The sequence below is a fragment of the Leptonychotes weddellii genome, chromosome 5 (assembly GCF_054177405.1).
Source record: "Leptonychotes weddellii isolate Sample4059 chromosome 5, ASM5417740v2, whole genome shotgun sequence".
Classification (NCBI taxonomy): Eukaryota; Metazoa; Chordata; class Mammalia; order Carnivora; family Phocidae; genus Leptonychotes; species Leptonychotes weddellii.
Window position 1 is genome coordinate 103787304 of NC_138373.1, and position 17869 is coordinate 103805172.

Consider the following 17869-nt stretch of genomic DNA (forward strand, 5'->3'; position numbering starts at 1 on the left):
TCACGGTCCCCGCCCGCCCACCGGGGGAGGCGCGCCCGGGGCTGGGACCGCGGCGCTGGCGGCCGCGGGCTGCGGGGGCGGGGGGCGCGGCCGCAGCCGGAACTGCGGGGCGGGGGGCTTCCCGGGGTGGGGGGCTCGGAGTCGCGGCGGCGCGGCTGCAGGAGCGCGCGTGGCGGCGGCGGCGGCGGCGGCGGAACTGGTGGGGGCCCCCGCGCGGCGCCCGCGACCCCCGGCCTCCCGGCATGGGCGCCCCTGCGGTGCGGAGCAGCTCCCCGCCGGCTGGTGCGCGACCGCGGAAGGCGGGGGTGCAGAGGCGAGCAGAGCTCGGCGGGCCAGGTGAGGGGGGGTTGGGTGGGGAGGGGAGGGGGCCCCCGGGAGAGGCCCAGGAAGGATGGGGTCTCCGCGTAGGCAGTGGGGTGGGCCGGGAGCCACGCTGGGCGTCCTGCTGGGGATCGGGGCTGTGTTGGGTGCGGGGAGGGAAGGACTGGATTCCCAGAGGAGCCTGCTCGCTCAGAGTCAGCCCCCGAGTGCGGCGGCCAAGGCTTTCTCTCCCCGGCCCGCCAAGGGTGGGGTTTGGCCCGCGAGGGGCGCTGGAGGTGGCCAGGCAGGAGAAATTCCTTCCATTTCCCCGCCGGCTGCGGGGAATGGGTTCCAGGAGTTCGGGAGGGGAGGGACCAGACTCGCCCTGTGCAATCCCTTCTTGGGATTGAATGAAGAAATCGAGCCAGGAGAGGGTCTCGTAGAGTCAGGAACGGACCTGGGATTAGAAATGCTGCAGAAGTGGCATTTACAGTGAAGCCTTAATTTGGATTGGGGGCTAGTTAGTGTTCGGGCATGCTGGGAAAAGGAAGGCTGGGCAGAGGTAGGTGTCTTCGTTACAGTTGTGCCCAAAGGGTGCTGATGGATTAGGGGGCTGATAACAGCCTGGACAGGGGCTTCAGTGGCGGCTGCCACCGTGGTCCTACACCCACTCCAAGTGAATGTTTAGATCAGTGACTTGAATGAAAACTTAAAAGGGAAGCCGGCTGACTCTTTGTAAAGGCCTAGAGCCAAGGGGAATGACAGGATAAAATCAAGATTCCAAATGATGGCAGCCAGGCAGAAGGATGGACCAAGATGAACAAGATGAACAAGATGAATGTGACTGATTATAAATGTTGGGGCCTGTGTTGGAGTGAGGAAAATTAGCTCAGGAGTTCAGGCCTAGGGGCGTCTGGGTGGCTCAGTCGGTTAAGCGTCTGCCTTCTGCTCAGGTCATGATCCCAGCGTCCTGGGATCGAGCCCCACGTCGGGCTCCCTGCTCGGTGGAGAGTCTGCTTCTCCCTCTCCCTCTGCCTGCCTCTCTGCCTACTTGTGTTCTCTCTGTCAAATAAATAAATAAAATCTTAAAAAAAAAAAAAAAAAAAAGGAGTTCAGGCCTAGTGCCTGGCTCTAAGGCGCAGAACCCAGGGCCCGGAGCTTCCCACTTGCTTTCTGGTGTTAGCTGCCAAACTGCTCCATGCAATCTGAGATCTCTACCCACTAGAGGAGTCTAGGAGGGGAAGAGGGATGTCTGGCCCGGGGCTCCCTGGTCGGGCCCCCTGGGTCCTAATCCTGGCTTTGCCACTTCCTAGCTGTGTGACCTTCAGCAAGTTGCTTAGCATTTCTGTGCCTTAGTTTCCCCATCGGTAAAATGTTCATTATAGTAACCTCTTCCTCATAGTGTTGTGAGGCTGCAATGAGAAAGTGCATGTAAAGTGCTTAGTAATGTATCTAGCACCTGGTGTTCAGTAAATATCATCTGTTGTTATTATGCCCATTTCTGGTTGGGGACTTGGCCAATGCAGAGCTTACATCCAGGAAGGCATTGGGGCTGCAGAGGGTCTGCCAGCCATGTCCTGTGGTGAGGAGGAGTGTAGTTAAGAGAGGACAAATACTTGATAGGAAGGAGGGGAAGGAGGTTTCCGGTGGGCCCAGGCAGAGCTGGGATCCAGGCCTGGGGCTCTTGGAGTCAGGGTTGTAGCTCAGCATAGGGATGAACCCTCAGACTTTGGATCTGCCCTCCAATGGAAGGGCCAGTTCCTTAGCTCCAGCATTCTCCCCACCTCCTTCCAAGCAGCTGGCTGGTCCTCTCAGCCCAGTTCTGATGCAGGCACGCGTGAGTCCACTTCTCCCACATTCCTCAAATACTTCCCGAGTACCTACTAGTGCTGAGCTCTGTTTGGGAGACCGAAGACTGCCGAGATTGAGACAGATGAGTGAACAGCATTAGTCCTGTGGAGCTAATAAAAATAGGTTAATAGGTGGTGGTGGCGGGGGTGTGTGTGGAGGCTCTCCAAGGAGGTGAAATGGGACTGGAAACCTGATTGCTGAGAAGAAGCTAACCATACAGACATGTTGGGCAATGACTTTCTTGGTAGAAGGAACAGTCAAAGCAGTGGTCTGCCGGGGGAAAGTAAGCCCATGTGCTTGGAGCACAGCAAGGGAGGGGGAGCGAGAGCGGGGTCCTGAGGTCTGGCCTGAGGTTCCCACGCCATTTAGGGGGCATCACACTTTTCTCCTCCAAGCCCCCTCGGCCCTGGGTTCACCCTCTGCACAGTGCTGAGTGTAACTGACCTTGATTCATTCCCCCATCAGAACCTCCTGGGGCCCAGAGATGTAGGTTTGCTCCTTCTCAGATCTCCTGTGGTTCATGGCTCACTGCCTGGCTCACAGTAGGCCCTCAGTCAGTGCTCGCGGAGGGAATTTTGGTCTGAGACAGGAGAGGGGTTCTAAGATGTTATGAAGCACTTTCTGGGCATGACCTGGGTCGCCGACTCTGGCCCCTACTCTCAGAGACAGGAAGACCTGGGTGCTCAGGGCCGGCCTGACTGTGGTGGGAGGTGTTGGCCCTTCCTGCCCTTCCTCCTCAGTTGTGGACTGGTAGGGAGAAAAGGGAAGGTTGTGGAGGGGAGCGCGGGGCCTTACTGCGGACCTGTTTCTGGGGTATGGGAAGATGACAGTGTCGTTCTGGGAAGCAGGTGTAGCCCATGGGCTAGGGCAGGTCTGAAGCCTGATTTTGCCTTCTGTGAGGGGCTGGAAGCCCTCCGGGTATTCTAGACTTCTCCCTTCCCTTTCTCTCCTGCTTACTCCCTGCTCTCCATTACACCCACAGGAGCATGGGAGTGCTGGTAGCTGTGTAAGAGGAGAATCCAGGTACCATGGTCCAGAGTAGCTTCCATTAGCCCGTGGACCCTGGGGCAGAGGTCAGGAGGGCAAGGAAGCCCATCACCCACCCTCTGGGGCCCTCCTCCTCCTCCTTACTCCCTCTACCTCCCACCATGGGAACATCTGCGTCTCTTTCCCACACCTCATCTTGGCCTGTAGGGCACCTGGTCCTGCTCTCACTCTGGGGCTCAGTTGAGAGAGGAGAGGGCTGAATTAGGGTGGAAAAAGGGAAGGAGAGATGTGGGGTCTGGAGTACCCTGGCTGAAGGAGGCTTTGGCACTGGTGAGAGGTCAGACGAGAGCTTAACAAGGCTGGAAGGGTGGTGCTCACATTTGGCTCCGGAAGTGGAGGCCAGGTGCCCAGAAGTGGCTTGAAATAAAAACCAGGGTCTGGGGCTGGCTCTGATGTGTCCTCATTTAATTTCTCCTGATAATGGTAGTGCTATCATATATGTATCTGGCACTGTTCTATGTCCTTTACATGTATGAACTCATTTTAAGCCCCACCATATCTCTGTGGTTGTTAATTTCAGAGATGTCAATTACAGATTGTCATTTTCACAGTTGAGGAACATGAGGCACAGAGAGATTTTGTAACTTGCCCAAGATGACAAGTGACAGAGCCAGGATTTGAACACAGGCATCTGGATCCAGTGTCTGTGCCCTTAACCACTTCGCTTCAAGCTGGGTCTTCGTGTTTGGGGACTGGAGTGCCTTCACAGAGTATTTCTTGGGAGTCCCCATTGCTCTGGTTAGAAGGCTGAGCTGCCTGAAGATGGGGCGATTGAGCCCCTGCCCTGTGGGGTCCTCTGAGGCTTTAGGGGCCAAGTTGGAGCCTTCTAAGGAGAGAGGGGTATTTTGCCCTGTCCTCACAGTAGCTCCCTTTTCTCTGCCTACAAAATGCCCTTTTGTGCGCATCAGGGCCAAGTGCTGGACTGAAGCCCCCGCCCCGACAACCCAGGAGTGGGACAGGAGACTGAGGGGCTGGATGCTGGCATGTGTCTCTGTGGCCCTGAGATGGCCCAGATACTGTCAGCAGTTCCTGATCACGTCCCACATCCCCAAGAGCTGTTTGCCTGGGGTTCTGTGTGCCCCCAGGTTCTGCTGCCCAGCCAAGGGAAGTCCTTGGGCTGGCTTGTTGCTTCTCATGGCCTGGGTCCTGCCCCTGTTCCTACTCCTGTGTTTCCTGGCTGTGCTGCCTCCAGGGAATGTCCCTGCTGACTGGTTCCTCCGCACTCACACTGATTCTCCCTCTGTAGGCTTCCACCATGGACAGAAGCCAGCCCTGGTCCCTCTCTCGTGTCCCAGCTCCTTCTGCCAGGCCCTGGGGGCCCAAGGGATGGTTGACTGTTGTCCGAGGTCTGTTGGTTCATCCAGACTGGTAAGTGCTCTACTGTTGTCCTTTGTACACCTCTGTACACCTCTGGGGCCTTCAAGCAGGTCGGACTGGGGGGCAGAGGTGGGTGTGGAGCTGCCCTAAGCAGATGTGGTTTCAGGGACGGAGGGGGAAGCCCTGCAGAGGTGGCAGGTGAGGTGCTGCTCAACTTGGGGAGATCTGATTTCTTCAGTGATGGAGGTAATGTGGGGGTGGGGAAAGGGGACGCCTGGCTTTCTTAGCAGGATAGGCTGGGGGACTCTGGGCCTGGGGCGCATAGGCTGGTGTGGGAGGAGAGGGGCAAGGGTGTGGGTGAATGACTGCTGTTACCAAGGCAGCATATGTCTGGTGCTGATGGGGTGGGGCTGGATAGCTCAAGCAAGGCTGGGAGTATAGCGGGCCGGCAGAGGGGATGCGAAGTTGGCTTGTTTCTAGGGAGTGCACCAAGGGAGTGCATGAGGGAAGGCTGGGATCATCTGCCCCCTAAAAGGGCGATGACCACCCCCGTCCTACTATGGTGGGTCTGTATGGGGAAGATCTTGCTGACAAAGGGTGTGATAGACCCTCCACGATTCACCCAACATCCTTGAGGGGGAGAATCTCAGACTTGTGGCCGTGGCCAGAGGGATTCTAGGCCATCTAGTTCACCTTCTTTTATGGATGAAGAAACTGAGTTATAGAGGGGAGAAGTGACTTTTCAAGATCCTATAGTGAGGACATGTAGAGCTAAGCTTAGAATCAAGGTCTCCCAGAGGCCTGGTCGGCTGGTGGAGGACACACCTTCCTTGCCTGAGGACGCTTCTGGAGAAGATCTGGGGGTGAGGGGTGGAGTGTAGGAACGGAATTTCCACCAGATCTTTCCCATGGGATCTCAGACACTAGGATGGGGCCAAGGGCACTGCAGTCCCGGTTACCATATTTACCTGAGAGAGCTGGAGTTCAACCTGGCACCCTGGCCAGGGGCCTGTGATTGCCTTTTTCCTTTCCAGGAACGGAGGGCTGTCTCCGAACCACAGCCCCCTTCAGGCCTTGAGAGGTCCCTAGATGAAGGAGGAGCTGGCTGTGTATCTCCCCCGGCTCCCCAGACACTGTTGCCTCTTGGGGAGTGGGTGTTCAGGGCACAGGGAGTCCCATGGAGGTGGCTGCGATGGGGGAGGCCGGGGTGGCCAGTGTGAACCTGGGTGGAAGGAGGGGAGGCCCTGGGAAGCAGGGCCTCCTGTTCCAGGGGCTGGGCTGGGTGTGCACCTGGCTACCTGCTGGCAACCGGCTCCATGCCACCAACCTTGGGCTGGGGGCAGGGAGGGGAATTACTGTAAGTGGGAGAGGCAGGTGTCCCTGGTCAGCCAGGGATCTGGACTCGGGAGGCACGTGAGTGAAGACAGCAGCGGGCCAGATGGCTTCCCTCAACCTGGCCCCCACCTCTACCGTCAGCTCAGACCGCCTCCTGAGTGCCCAGCCTTCCCCTCTGGGTACAGAGCGGCCCCCGTGGGCAGAATTCCGTGTGTTCAGCTCGTTGTCTGGGTGATGGTGGTGACTGGGTGGAACTCTCATGCCATATCCACTGCCAAGGCCACCCCGAGGGGCTGCCAACCGGGGCCCCATGAGTGCTAGAGCTATTGGTCTTGTGACGTGGGCACCTGTCTGCCAGGCCCGGGCACGAGCCCAGGGTCACGCTCACGCCGGGGCTACCGTCAGCTGACTATTTTGGGCTCTTGCTGACCTGGGCCAAAGTCAGGCCTCAGCCAAGAGGGCCCCGAGGCAGCTCCCTCTGTCCCCAGAGGCCGGCTCTGGTTTCGGCTATATAAACAGAGGAGGGCATGCTGGCTTGGAGACAGCTCCATGTCCTAAGTCCGCTCAGCTGGTGCACAGCCTTGGCCGGGCAGGCCGGGCTGACAGGGCAGTCCTGTCTCTTTCCACAGGGCTCCCTGAGGCTGCCAGGAAGAGCCCCTGACCAACCACAGGATACTCGCCTGGTGCGGTTGTCCAGGATCTCTGAGAGTCTAAGCAGATCGTGAAGAGACAGCTGGTGAGTCTTAGGGATGGGGAAACTGAGGCATGGGGGCTGGGCTGTTTGGATCTTTTTCCACTGTGACCATCTGTGTTGTGGTTTCTTTGGCCTTGAGAGGAGGGGGGCAGAGGAGGAAACGGGTGGCTGACCTTCCCGAGGAGTGAGAGTAAAGCTTGACCTGAGTTGGGTGGTGGTGGGAGTCACATTTGGGAGCATGCCGTGATCAAGAGCTGGGAGACGTGGGAAGAGACAGGTGCTGCCATCTCTCTCCTTCCTTGGAGATTTCCACCACGCTCTGGGGCCTCCTCTTCTGTGACCCAGCCTGGATGAGGCACTGGTCGGCTCGGGCTGGGGAGGGACGCTGGAGTGAGCTGGGTGGCCATCGGGGGACCTCTGCATTGGTCCCTGAGGAGGGTCCCTGAGCCCCCCAGCTGGTTGGGACTCGGGGACTTGGCTTCCCTGAGCCCTCAGCCCCTGCCCTGCTCTCCTTGCCTGGCTTCCCAGCTGGTCGTGGTGTCTGCGAAGCAGGGCTGGAGCGAGGTCTGGCAAGTCTGCCAACCATCTTGCCACAAACACGCTCCCCGGGCCCCGGGCCAGGAGCTGCAGCCCAGCATGGAATAAGTGGCAGCCCCTTGCGTGGGAGGCTCTTGTGCTCTCCTTCTCAGTTCTCAAAAAAAAATTTTTTCCCCTTTCTGAACGTGAGTCTCTAAATGAATCCAGAGCCTGTGACTAAAAATACTTTAACAATAGGAAAATGCATCAGTCTTTCCGGCTGGGGCTCGTTATCAGAGGGTTTTTATTTTGGAATTTGAAATTTTGCCCAAGGAGGCTGGGTGGAGACCTTGGGCAGGGGCAGGAGAATTTGGTGGGTGGTGATGTTCTGCAAGGTGGTGGGAGGCCCTCCAAGGGTGGAGGAGAGGAGCTGGCCAGGAGCTGAGCAGACTGGGGGGCATGGAAGGAGGTTCGAGGAGGGTGCAAACAAGGCATAGACCGACCTTTCCCAAAGGCACTCCATGATCTTGTCTGCGTTTTTTCAGCGCCGTCTGGCTCTTCTTCCCGAAGTCTGATCTTATTCTTTTGTGCTGTCTGTGAATGCCTCCTAGCCTGAGAGGGAGGTGAAGGTCGAGAAATCCCTGGACTAAAGACAGCCTCTGTGGAGAGAGGCCTGGCCTCCTTAACTCACAAGCTTTCTCCAGAGTATTAATTGAGCACTTGCTGCATACAGAGTCTGGAATTTTCCCAGTGCTGGGTGGAGCCACATCTCTGGGCACACTCTCATTTCCTTCCACTCAGCCATGGAGGGGGAAGAGGTGGGGATGGGGTTACTGTTCTCCAGTTCTTGAAGAAGGGGGTGCTGGCTCCCCAGTCTAGCTGAAGACCCTGGTATCTCCTTTCCCAGCCTGCCCTCCCTGCCCCAGGATCCTGCTGCAGGTCCCTAGAGTTCAGCTTCCCAGGCAGGGTTCCATTTCACTGGTAAGCCTCCCCCTTCCCTAACCAGTTGAATTCTCACAGCCCTGGGAGTGTGATGTTGTCTGCACTGGGCAGATGAGGAACAGTCTGGGAGAGGGCAAGGGACTGGCCCCAGGGCACACACCAGGCTTGCTGGCTCCTGGTCAGAGATGGCTCTGGGAGCTCCTCCATCTTTTGTCCCTACTGGGGTTGGGGTGAGAGGCAGGGGGCAGTGGCTTACCTGCCCACGTCCTTGGGATTCTGTTGTCAAGGAGGTAACAGCATGTGTGGTCGTGGCAGGGCCTGGGCAAGGGCCAGGAGATCAGAGTCAGAGGCCTGGGCCCGACCCTGCATCCCCAATTGCCAGAGCTGTCCATGGGAAGCCCCCCGGGTAGTAGGTACTGCTTCCTTGCCCACAGCACAAATCCCCCTACCCACTGCCAAGGCAGGAAGAGGAAGTGGCCAGGTCAGGGCTGGCGATAGGTCCTGGGGCCGAGGAGGGGAAGCTCCCGTGGCCACTTCTCAGCAGGAGGAGGCAAAGCTCACTCCTTCTGCCCACCACGCGGGAAGGGCGTGGAGGCCTGTGGGTGGGGATGGTCTTGGTGAAAGTAGGGCAAGTTCCTGCCCTCTGTTAGGGGGTGTGGAGGGTGGCGCTGCCCAAGGTGGGGGCAAGTGTGGGAAAGGGGCTGTGCATTTCCACTTCCTCCATCCCCCATTTACCCAAATGAACGATGGTGGACATTGGCTGCCCATTTGGGGCCTGCCCTGGGCTAGTTACTATTGAAGATGCATGAAGGCCCCCCTGCCGAGGCTGGGGAGACAGGACCTTGCCCTCATGTTCACACATAGCTGGAGGAAGGATGAGTCAGCGCATAAGTCCCCGGGCCCATAAGGTCTGACTTGGAGGGGCAAAGGCCTAGTGAGTGCTTCAGAAAGCATCCTGTGTGAAGACCCCTTTCTAATGGGAGATATGGCAGCCTCTCCTAACCGTAGCTGTGCCCTGCGTGTGTCGATAGAACAAAGACATAATGGGAAACAGGCACTGTTCTCCGATTTCAGCAACACACACTCGAATGAATCTGTACTCGATGAATTCCAGCAGCATCTGCGTCCATGTGAATAAGTAAGTCTCGCCCGTTTAGGCGTGGCTATTTTTTAAATAAACTTTTGTTTTTGAAAATATACATACAGAAAAGTGCACAAATCTAGGTGTGAAATCTTAAGAGTAGAGTGTGCTGATTTTTCCAGGGTGAACACACCTGGCTGCTGATCGTTGTCCAGGTTGGAAACTGGACTGCTTCCAGTCCCACCAAAGACCCCCTCATAGGCACTGCTGTTTTCAGTTTATAGGCTCTGTGTGTGTGTGTGTGTGTGTGTGCGCGCGTGCGTGCCCGTGTCCGCGCGTGTGCGCTTACGCACACCTGGTTCTGTGGTGCACTTAGAAGCCCCAGTCTGCAGCCCACAGTGGGGGCCGTGGGTCCAGCACAGACCTGAGAGTTAGGGGACCTGCATTTGAGTCCTGCCCCTGAGCCTCCATCTCCTCGTTTATGGGTCACAGTTCTAAACCTGGAAGGTTGAGGGGAGAGTTGAGTGGAAGAATCCATGCGAAATGCTGTGGACTGAGGTCTGACCCTTGATTGGTGTTCCCCATAACTCCCCTCACCTGTGAGAAGGCTGGGGGAAGGGTATGGCTAGAAGCCTTGGAGGATGGGCAGGATTAGAGCAGAAGGGAGGAAGAGGGGTCACTCTGCCCACCGAATGGTGGGAAGTTTCATCCAAGGTCCTTTTATAGGAGCAGCGGGGAGCTGGGGGTAATGAGGGCAGGTTGGTGCACTGGGCCAGGCTGTGCTGTGGGAGCCTGGTGTGGACTGTCGTCTCATCTCCAGCGCGACATCTCACCCTGTGCTTCTTGTGTTATCATGGTCCTGCCTTACCTTCTGGTCCTTGCCTCTAGTTTTGGATCTCTCTCCCACTATTACCTCCTTCATCATTACCTGTCCCCTCCCACCCCACACCTCCCCCCACAAGGGGCTGTTCACTCTGACCTTGCTCTTGAGGGCTGGACTTGGAGATCCCTTGGGAGCCTGGGACCAGCTTACGCTCCAGGCCTCCCACGGTCTGCATTAATTGTGCCTTTCCCCAGAGTTCCACCTTAGCCAGATTCCACTCTTCTCAGAGCCCCAGGACACCTTGGAGGGCCTCTGGCCAGCAGGGATGAGACCCTGGGTCCCAAAGACCCTCATGCCTCTCTCCCCTCTGCCTTAAGGTAGGTGCTCCACATGGGTGCCTGAATGGGTGGCCCTGGCTGTGCTCCCACAGAGGGGCTCTGCCTTTTTCTCCTTATTTATTTTCAGAGCGCAGTGTCTACAGACCCTGCAGCATCCCTGCCTCCACAAACATGGCCAGGTGGCCGCTGTGGTTGCCTTCCCCTCCCTCTGCCTTTGGGGCAGTGAGAAGGCAGCCTCCAAAGCTTCAGTATCCTGGCGAGGTGGGGCCGGGGCTGTAGGCTCACACCTGGAGGCTAATGCTGAGATTTGGAGATGTAGGCCAGGGCCTTGGGCAGCTGCTCACCACACTTAGTTCCCTGGGGCTCCTGGGTGGGCTGGCCTGTGGGAAGGTAGGGAAGGTCTTTGTTGCTTTTTACAAATGGACAGGGGTGGGGAGGACAGGGGCACTAGGGCTCAAGGCTGGCTCAGCTCTCAAAGAACTGGTAAGACTGGGCTTGAGCACAGATGGATCAAGCTGCAGCTAATACACCTGTTAGGCTGATGCAGGATGGAGGGAGCATTGACTTGGCTAATCATATTTTTCTAACATTAATTTTTTTTTTTTTTTTTTGAGGAAAGCCCTACTGGGGTGGAGGGAGGCATTCCAGAGTGGGGTGACGGGCTAGGTGGGAAGCCAACTCATGATGTGGCTGGGGCCAGCTTCACCAGCCCAAACTTGCCGTGTACTTCTGAGCAAGGTGCAGCTCCTCTGGGAACCCTTGGGTCCTAATCTGCAAAATGGGAGGATGTGAATGATATTAGCAGTTTTATCTTTTTTATTATTTTTTCTTTAAATACCTACTTTTTTTAAAGATTTATTTATTTATTTTAGAGAGAGAGAGGAAGCATGAGCAGGGGGAGGGGGAGGGGCAGAGGAGAGGGGGAGAAAGAGAAGCAGATCCCCACCGAATTTGGAGCCTGCCACGGGGCTCCATCTCATGACCCTGAGATCACGACCTGAGCTGAAATCAAGAGTCAGACGCTTAACCGACTGAGCCACCCAAGTGCTCCCTGTTAGCAGTTTTAAAGCCTTTTTGGTGTTTTTTTTTTCTTCTTTCTTTCTTTTCTTTCTTTCTTGCTTGCTTTCTTTGTTTCTTTCTTTCTTTCTCTCTTTCTTTTCTTTCCTTTCTTTCTTCTCTTTTCCAAGCAGAATCTATGCAAAAGCCCAACACAAAGCAAAACAAAACTTCGGTGTGAAGTGGAGTGGGGATCTTGGACAGGTCCCATTGTATTATTCTGCCCACGCTTCACCTTCAGCCAGGTGGCCTTGAAGGGTGTTTGGAAGATGGTTTGGGAAAAACCAGAACTCTCCAAAGACCGGTCCACGTTGAGATTGTATGCTGAAGTGGGGGTGCTATGGCAGGTTCTGGCCAGATCACCGAATGAGATTGGGGTTGCATGAAGACTACTCCACTGGTGGCAGCAGGGGGATTTGGAAAGAGGAGACAAGCTGGTTGAGGGGCAGTTTCCTTATTGGGTGTGGGCAAGGAGACGTGGAGGTCACTGGCCTCACTCAGCTGGTCTGCTGTCTTCATGCACCAGTAAGGCGTGGGCTGTGGTTGGCAGTAGGAACGGGGATCCAAGAGATGTTCCAAAATAGAATTTCAAGAAAAAAAAAATGAGAAGTTGCTTGTGGGGCATCAGGGGCAGAGATGGGGCAGGGAGTACAGCGATGACAAGCTCTCTGCAACGGATGAAGTTTGAGATGCTGGCAGGACCTTTGAGTGGGCAGAAGTGAGGGCTGGAGACAAGGGTGTGGGAGACCTGAGATGGGAGGTGAGAGTGGAAGTGAGGAACAGGAAGTGCCTCAGGGGTAGGGGGAAGTGCTGTCGGGTGACCAGATTAGGTGAGAGTGGGGCCACCACCGCAGGCGCAGTGGAAGCAGAAACTCTTCAAGTTGACTTACTGGGGAGAAGGGGGCTGGGTGGGACGGTCTCTTCTCCTTGTAAACATTAGCATCACTTCCCCTCTCTCTTACCTAACAAGTGCGGGCTCCCCAGGTTTGGGGTAGAATGGGGGTGGAGGGGTGACAGCCAGATCAGGGAAGGTTCTAGGTGGGCTGCAGCGTGGTCTGTGCCCTGATACAGCCCTGGCCGCCCCTTCTTGCTCCATGGCACAGGTCAGAGCTGCTCTCTCCACAGGTGCTGGAAGTGAGGTAGGAGTCATGGACAGGGGAGGGCGTGAGAAAATCCCCTACAGATGCAGTCAGAGGTCCCGGCTTCCACCCCAGTGGGCCACCACCTCGCTGTGTGACCTTGAGCAAGTGCCATTATTTCTCTGAGCTTGTTTATTTATAAAATGGGGAAGAGTCGGCACAAATTTGACAATATTTCTCAGGCTCCACCCGGTTCTGAAATTCGGTAATTTCCCAACTATAGTGCACCCACCCTGTAAGGGACTGGGAAGAAATCAAGTTCAGCGTGTGGAGCGGAGCCCATTGGCCCATCTTGGGCCTGGCAAACCCCTGCCTTGGGAAGGTACTTTGCATTGGGAGAGTAGGGGGCGGAAACGACGGGGGTGGTGGTGGGGGGCTCTGACGTTCCTGGGCCAGTCTCTCAGCCAGTGACCCTGCTGGGGAAGACGGGTCAAGTGCAGTGGCTGCGCCTTGGGCTGAGGTGGGGGTGCAGGCTGTCCGGGGTGTGTCCCAGAGTTGCCCGCCCCGGCCCGAGCGGCAGCCCAGCAGCGGCAGAGGGCGACCCCCCAGGGCTCCAGGAAGGGCTGGGAGAGTGCAAAGGCGGAGCCGGGCGCGGAGGGAGCCGGAGGGAGCGGGCGCGGTCGTGGCTCCCCAGAGCAGCGGGAGGCTGCAGAGATCCGAGTCCGGGGAAGCCCCGCGGCCGCGGCTCTGGAGCGCCCCCTTCTCGGACTCTGGCCCTCCAGGCCGGTTGTTTCGGCCCCGGGGGGCCCCGGGCCGGGTCCTGGGTCCGGCAGGGGGGGGGGGAACCTCGGGAGTCCGGGAGCTGCTATTTTTAGCCGGCGCGGCGGGCGCGAGGGAACTATTTATAGATCAAACAATCCGCGCTCCCTGCGTCAATGGAACCCCGCGTGCGTCACGCGCACAGACATTCCAGGCCCCCTCTCGCCCCGCCCCCTCGGGCTCCCCGTCCCGCGCCTCCCCCTGGCCGCCTCCCGCCGGAACCGCGCCGCCCCCCGCGCCCTTGTATGGCCAAAGCTCGCCGGGCCGCGTGCGTCAGTGGCGCCCCCGCCCCTCCCCGTGCGTCACGGAGCGCTTAAGAGGAGGGTCGGGCTGGGCTAGGGAGCCCCAGTAGAAGAGGCTGCGGAACTTGGGGGAGTGTGTGCAGGACCGGGGGAGCGCACGCGGGACCAGACTGCGACTCGGGGTACCGGTCCCGGGCAGGGGGAGCAGGAGCCGGCCAGGTAGGTGCCCCCCCCGGGGGGGCGTGCATTTCAGCAGCGCTCTCTGGTTTCTAGGAGTGTTGCATGAAGGAGATGGGCGTACGCGCGGGCAGAAAGGATGTTGTAGGGTCAGCGTGCAGGAGAGCGGGTGTAGGGTGCAGCTCTGGCGTCAGAGGAGAGCTGTTGGAGCGGGATGAGGAGCCTGATCGGACTTGAATCTACTGGGCGCGGGGGTGGGGTGGGGGGGTGTCTGTGCAAGGTGGAAGCCGCAGGGGGTTAGAGTTGGCACCAGGAGTGGGGACTTGTTCAGTAGGAGGCTGGCTGTAGTTGACTTTCCAAGGGTACCCGATTGGCACAGGGCGCCCCGGACTGAGGTGCTGATGGGGTCTCAGTACAGCGGGGGAAAAGATAACACAGAACTTTAACTGCTAGGATCCATCGGACTCCTGCCAGGATTGGATTTCCAAAAGGGTCTTCTTCCTCCCGGCATGTCCGCCTCCTCCCCCATTCCCTTAGTTGTTTTCTTAACACTTTAGAGGCTGTGGCTTAGGTTGCAGGGATCCCCGAAGTTGCTGCCTGAACTGTATCAGGAGACTTCTGGATTGCTGAAGGAAAGGGCCAGCATTGGTGGCTGAACTGTGGAGGGGTACTGCTTGTGTTTCACTAAACGAGTCTTCTTAGGGGCGGGGTCTCTGGAAGCACAGGGAAGATTGTTTTAGCTGTAGCTTGGATCCTGTGTATGTGTGTGAGAGAGAGAGAGAAAGAGAGAGAGAGAGAAATGAGATGTAGAAATCTTGGTCCTTGGAGATCCTGGGTGGGAGTTGCTAATGTTGGAGTCTCTGGTGTACTACCTGAAGGATACTCCCTCACACTGTCCCAGCCCCACGTGCTGATCACATCTGTGCCCCCCTCCCCCCAGTCCCTGTTGGCTCATACAGGTGGGGTGCAGCCTGAAGCTTGTTCAGCATAACAGGTGCAAACCACCTTGTTGCCAGGACCTGCCTGAAGCCGGATTCTCCCTGCTCCCTCCTTCAACCCCGCCTCTTCCTCCTCCCTGTGGGACTGCTTCTCCCCCACCCCCCTTGACGTTAGATGTAGGTCCGTATCTGGTGTACCTGCGCGGAGGTGGGGGGGGGCGGATAGGCTGGTGGGGGTTGATCCGGATGTGGGACGTCCAAGTGGAGAAACAGGATTTGAATAAAGCTGGAACACCCAGCCTTATTCCAGGTGGCTGCCACCTCTCCTCCACCCCAAACCCATCCCTGCCTAGGCTGTCTTCGTGCAGGGAGACGTGGCGACTCTTACCTCTTGCAGGTGCGCTCTATCCCGGGTGGGTGGTGCCAGCGCTTCGAGGGGCTCCATGGCCTGGGTTGGTTGTGGGAGTGTCAGGCCAGGGGTGGAGCTGCCCTGTCCAGTGTCCATGGAGGTGGGAGGAAGGCTAGAACCAGAGGACTCCCTGGGCTCTTGGCCAGGAGGTGGTACCAGCCTTTGCCCCCTCTCTCTGCTCCCTGGATTATGGCGCTCTCTGTTCCAGCTTGCTTCCTTACCCAGCCTCCCTCCCTGACTGGGAGGGCCAGAGCTGTGCCGACCCCAGGCATGGATGTGGGATGGGGAACTGGCCCAGAGCCTCCTCTATGTTAGTTTTTGACCAGTCTGCAGACTTAAGGATCTCCCCTCAAATGGTGCTGTCTCTGCTCCTTCAGGCTTGTCATGATTGAGGGTATAACCAGCCCTCCGTGCCCGAGCTCCTGGATTCTTCAGGGTACAGATACTCCTCAGTGGAGGGACCCAGGCAAGGACAGGATGTCTTCCATCTGCCCACCAACAGGCTCCTTAAGTCTGCTGGACTCAGTTCTCTTATACAAATAATAAGGGGCAGTGCTTTGGGGGTAGCAGAGAAATTCTTCTTAGGGACTGTCCATTCTCCTGGAAGTCCAGGGGGGCCGTTCTCTCCTCCTTCTGGCCCCTATTCGGCCTCCCTCCAGCATACGGCCTTTAAAGGTCTGGAGACCAGTTACTTGATCCTCTGGGGAGCTGGGGACTGCTGAGGAGGCCCCGGCTCCCTTCCTTTTTGCTTTTGGGAGCATCCCAGGCAGCGCCGAGTGGGTGCCCATCCCCAGATGGCAGGACTGGGGTGCGCGTGGGAGCTGCAGCCTTTGTTCAGTGTGTAGGGTGGGGGCAGGGATGAGGGACAGGCTCCTGGCCGCTTAGGCCTCTTGCTTGGGCAGCTGGGCCTTCACTCTCGGCTTCTCTTCCATTTTCAGGATGTCCATCCCAGGCACTGTGGGGGGAGGAGGAGAGGGGGTTTTGCAAGGGCTGGGCCACGCCTGGGAATATTCCCAGAGGGCCAGGTTGGAGAAAAAGCATATCTGCACCCAGAGAGTGGGCTAAGTAAGGCTTTGCCTGGCTGCCTCTCCCACCCACCCTTCTCCCAGCCCCCACCCACGCCTTACTCGGTGCGGGAGGGCAGGGGGCTGGAGGAACACAGCTTCCCCCTGTTTCAGCAGAGAAATGCTGGCTGGATGCCTTCCCTAGGGTTCCCAGGCTGACTGGGGTGTGGCTGGCCTTCCAACTGAGCCCACTCTTGCTGGGCCACTGCCCAGGGGCTTTGTGACATGGGGATTGAGATGGTACTCCGGCTGGGGACCGGGGTTTCTGGGCTCTGTAGTGGGCCATGGTGCTAACGCCTCAGTGTCCTGTGTCTGGCTGGGATTCCTGCCGCCTGGCTACTCAGGGACCTAGACTTAGAGGTCAAGGCTGCAGGCTTCTCTCACTGACTCTTACTCCCCCAATCTTGGTCTCCTCCCTCTTCAGAGATGCCCTGTATCCAAGCCCAATATGGGACACCAGCACCGAGCCCAGGACCCCGAGACCACCTGGCAAGCGACCCCCTGACCCCTGAGCTCAGCAAGCCCACCATGGACCTGGCTAGCCCCGAGGCAGCCCCCACGGCCCCCACTGCCCTGCCCAGCTTCAGCACCTTCATGGATGGCTACACAGGGGAGTTTGACACCTTCCTCTACCAGCTGCCAGGAACAGCGCAGCCGTGCTCCTCGGCCTCCTCTTCAGCCTCCTCCACATCCTCCTCCTCGGCCACCTCCCCTGCCTCTGCTTCCTTCAAGTTTGAGGACTTCCAGGTGTACGGCTGCTATCCTGGCCCCCTGAGCGCTCCCCTGGATGAGACCCTCTCCTCCAGTGGCTCCGACTACTATGGCAGCCCCTGCTCAGCGCCGTCCCCATCCACGCCCAGCTTCCAGCCACCCCAGCTCTCTCCCTGGGATGGCTCCTTCGGCCCCTTCTCACCCAGCCAGACGTACGAAGGCCTGCGGGCATGGACAGAGCAACTGCCCAAGGCTTCCGGGCATGCCCATCCTCCGGCCTTCTTTTCCTTCAGCCCCCCTACTGGCCCCAGCCCCAGCCTTGCCCCAAGCCCCCTGAAGCTGTTCCCTTCACAGGCCGCCTGCCAGCTGGGGGAGAGAGAAAGTTATTCCGTATCAACGGCTTTCCCAGGCCTGGCGCCCACTTCTCCACAACTTGATGGCCCAGGGATGCTGGATGCGCCCGTGCCATCGGCCAAGGCCCGCAGTGGGGCTCCGGGTGGAAGCGAGGGCCGCTGTGCTGTGTGTGGGGACAACGCTTCGTGCCAGCATTACGGGGTCCGCACCTGCGAGGGCTGTAAGGGCTTCTTCAAGGTACTGGGCTGCCCTGAGTGCGGCTTTTTATGGGAAGTGGGCAGGACTGGTCTCTTTTCCCAGCAGCGTCTCCGTGGTGGCCCCCCTGGGGTTCTCTTCCCAACTAGTCCTGCCCTTCAGGGAGGGGTTGCATCTGCAGGGGGGCCACCCTCCTGGGCACTCACAGATGGCAGAGGGCTGCCCGCAGAGGGGTGGTGAGATACGGGCGAGGGTGCGGGCTACAGGGGTGCCCCCGGGAGGGCACATGCTAATGGCCAGCCTCTGGTTTTCCTCTGCCCGTCCTCCCCAACTCAAGGTCCTGATGGGAAGGGGGCCCCAGGCACTCATGTTCCTGGCGTGAGATAAAAGGATCTGGGAAGAGGGCTTGGTGCTTGAGGGCTGGGGGCGGGCTGGGGAACAGGCTGTATGTTTGTCCCAGCTCTGGGTGCCTGCTCAGCTTCCCGTCCCCAACCCCCACCCCTCCTCTGCCCTCTCTCGTCTGTCCCAGGGAAGACACATTGAGAGGTGCAGGTATCTGCGCTGCCAGGGAGCCCCGAACC

The 17869-nt window shown here is 58.3% G+C and overlaps 1 protein-coding gene across 1 annotated transcript in view; it reads left to right on the top strand.

Annotated features, from left to right (window-relative positions):
- Window positions 1-211: 211 nt before the first annotated feature.
- NR4A1 (nuclear receptor subfamily 4 group A member 1) overlaps window positions 212-17869 on the top strand; it is a 20884-nt gene continuing 3226 nt past the window's right edge. The window contains 4 exon segments of the mRNA XM_081818965.1: window positions 212-336; window positions 4445-4530; window positions 4533-4566; window positions 16453-17525. Of these exon segments, the coding sequence (XP_081675091.1) occupies window positions 243-336; window positions 4445-4530; window positions 4533-4566; window positions 16453-17525 (1287 nt within the window). The 5' untranslated portion in view covers window positions 212-242.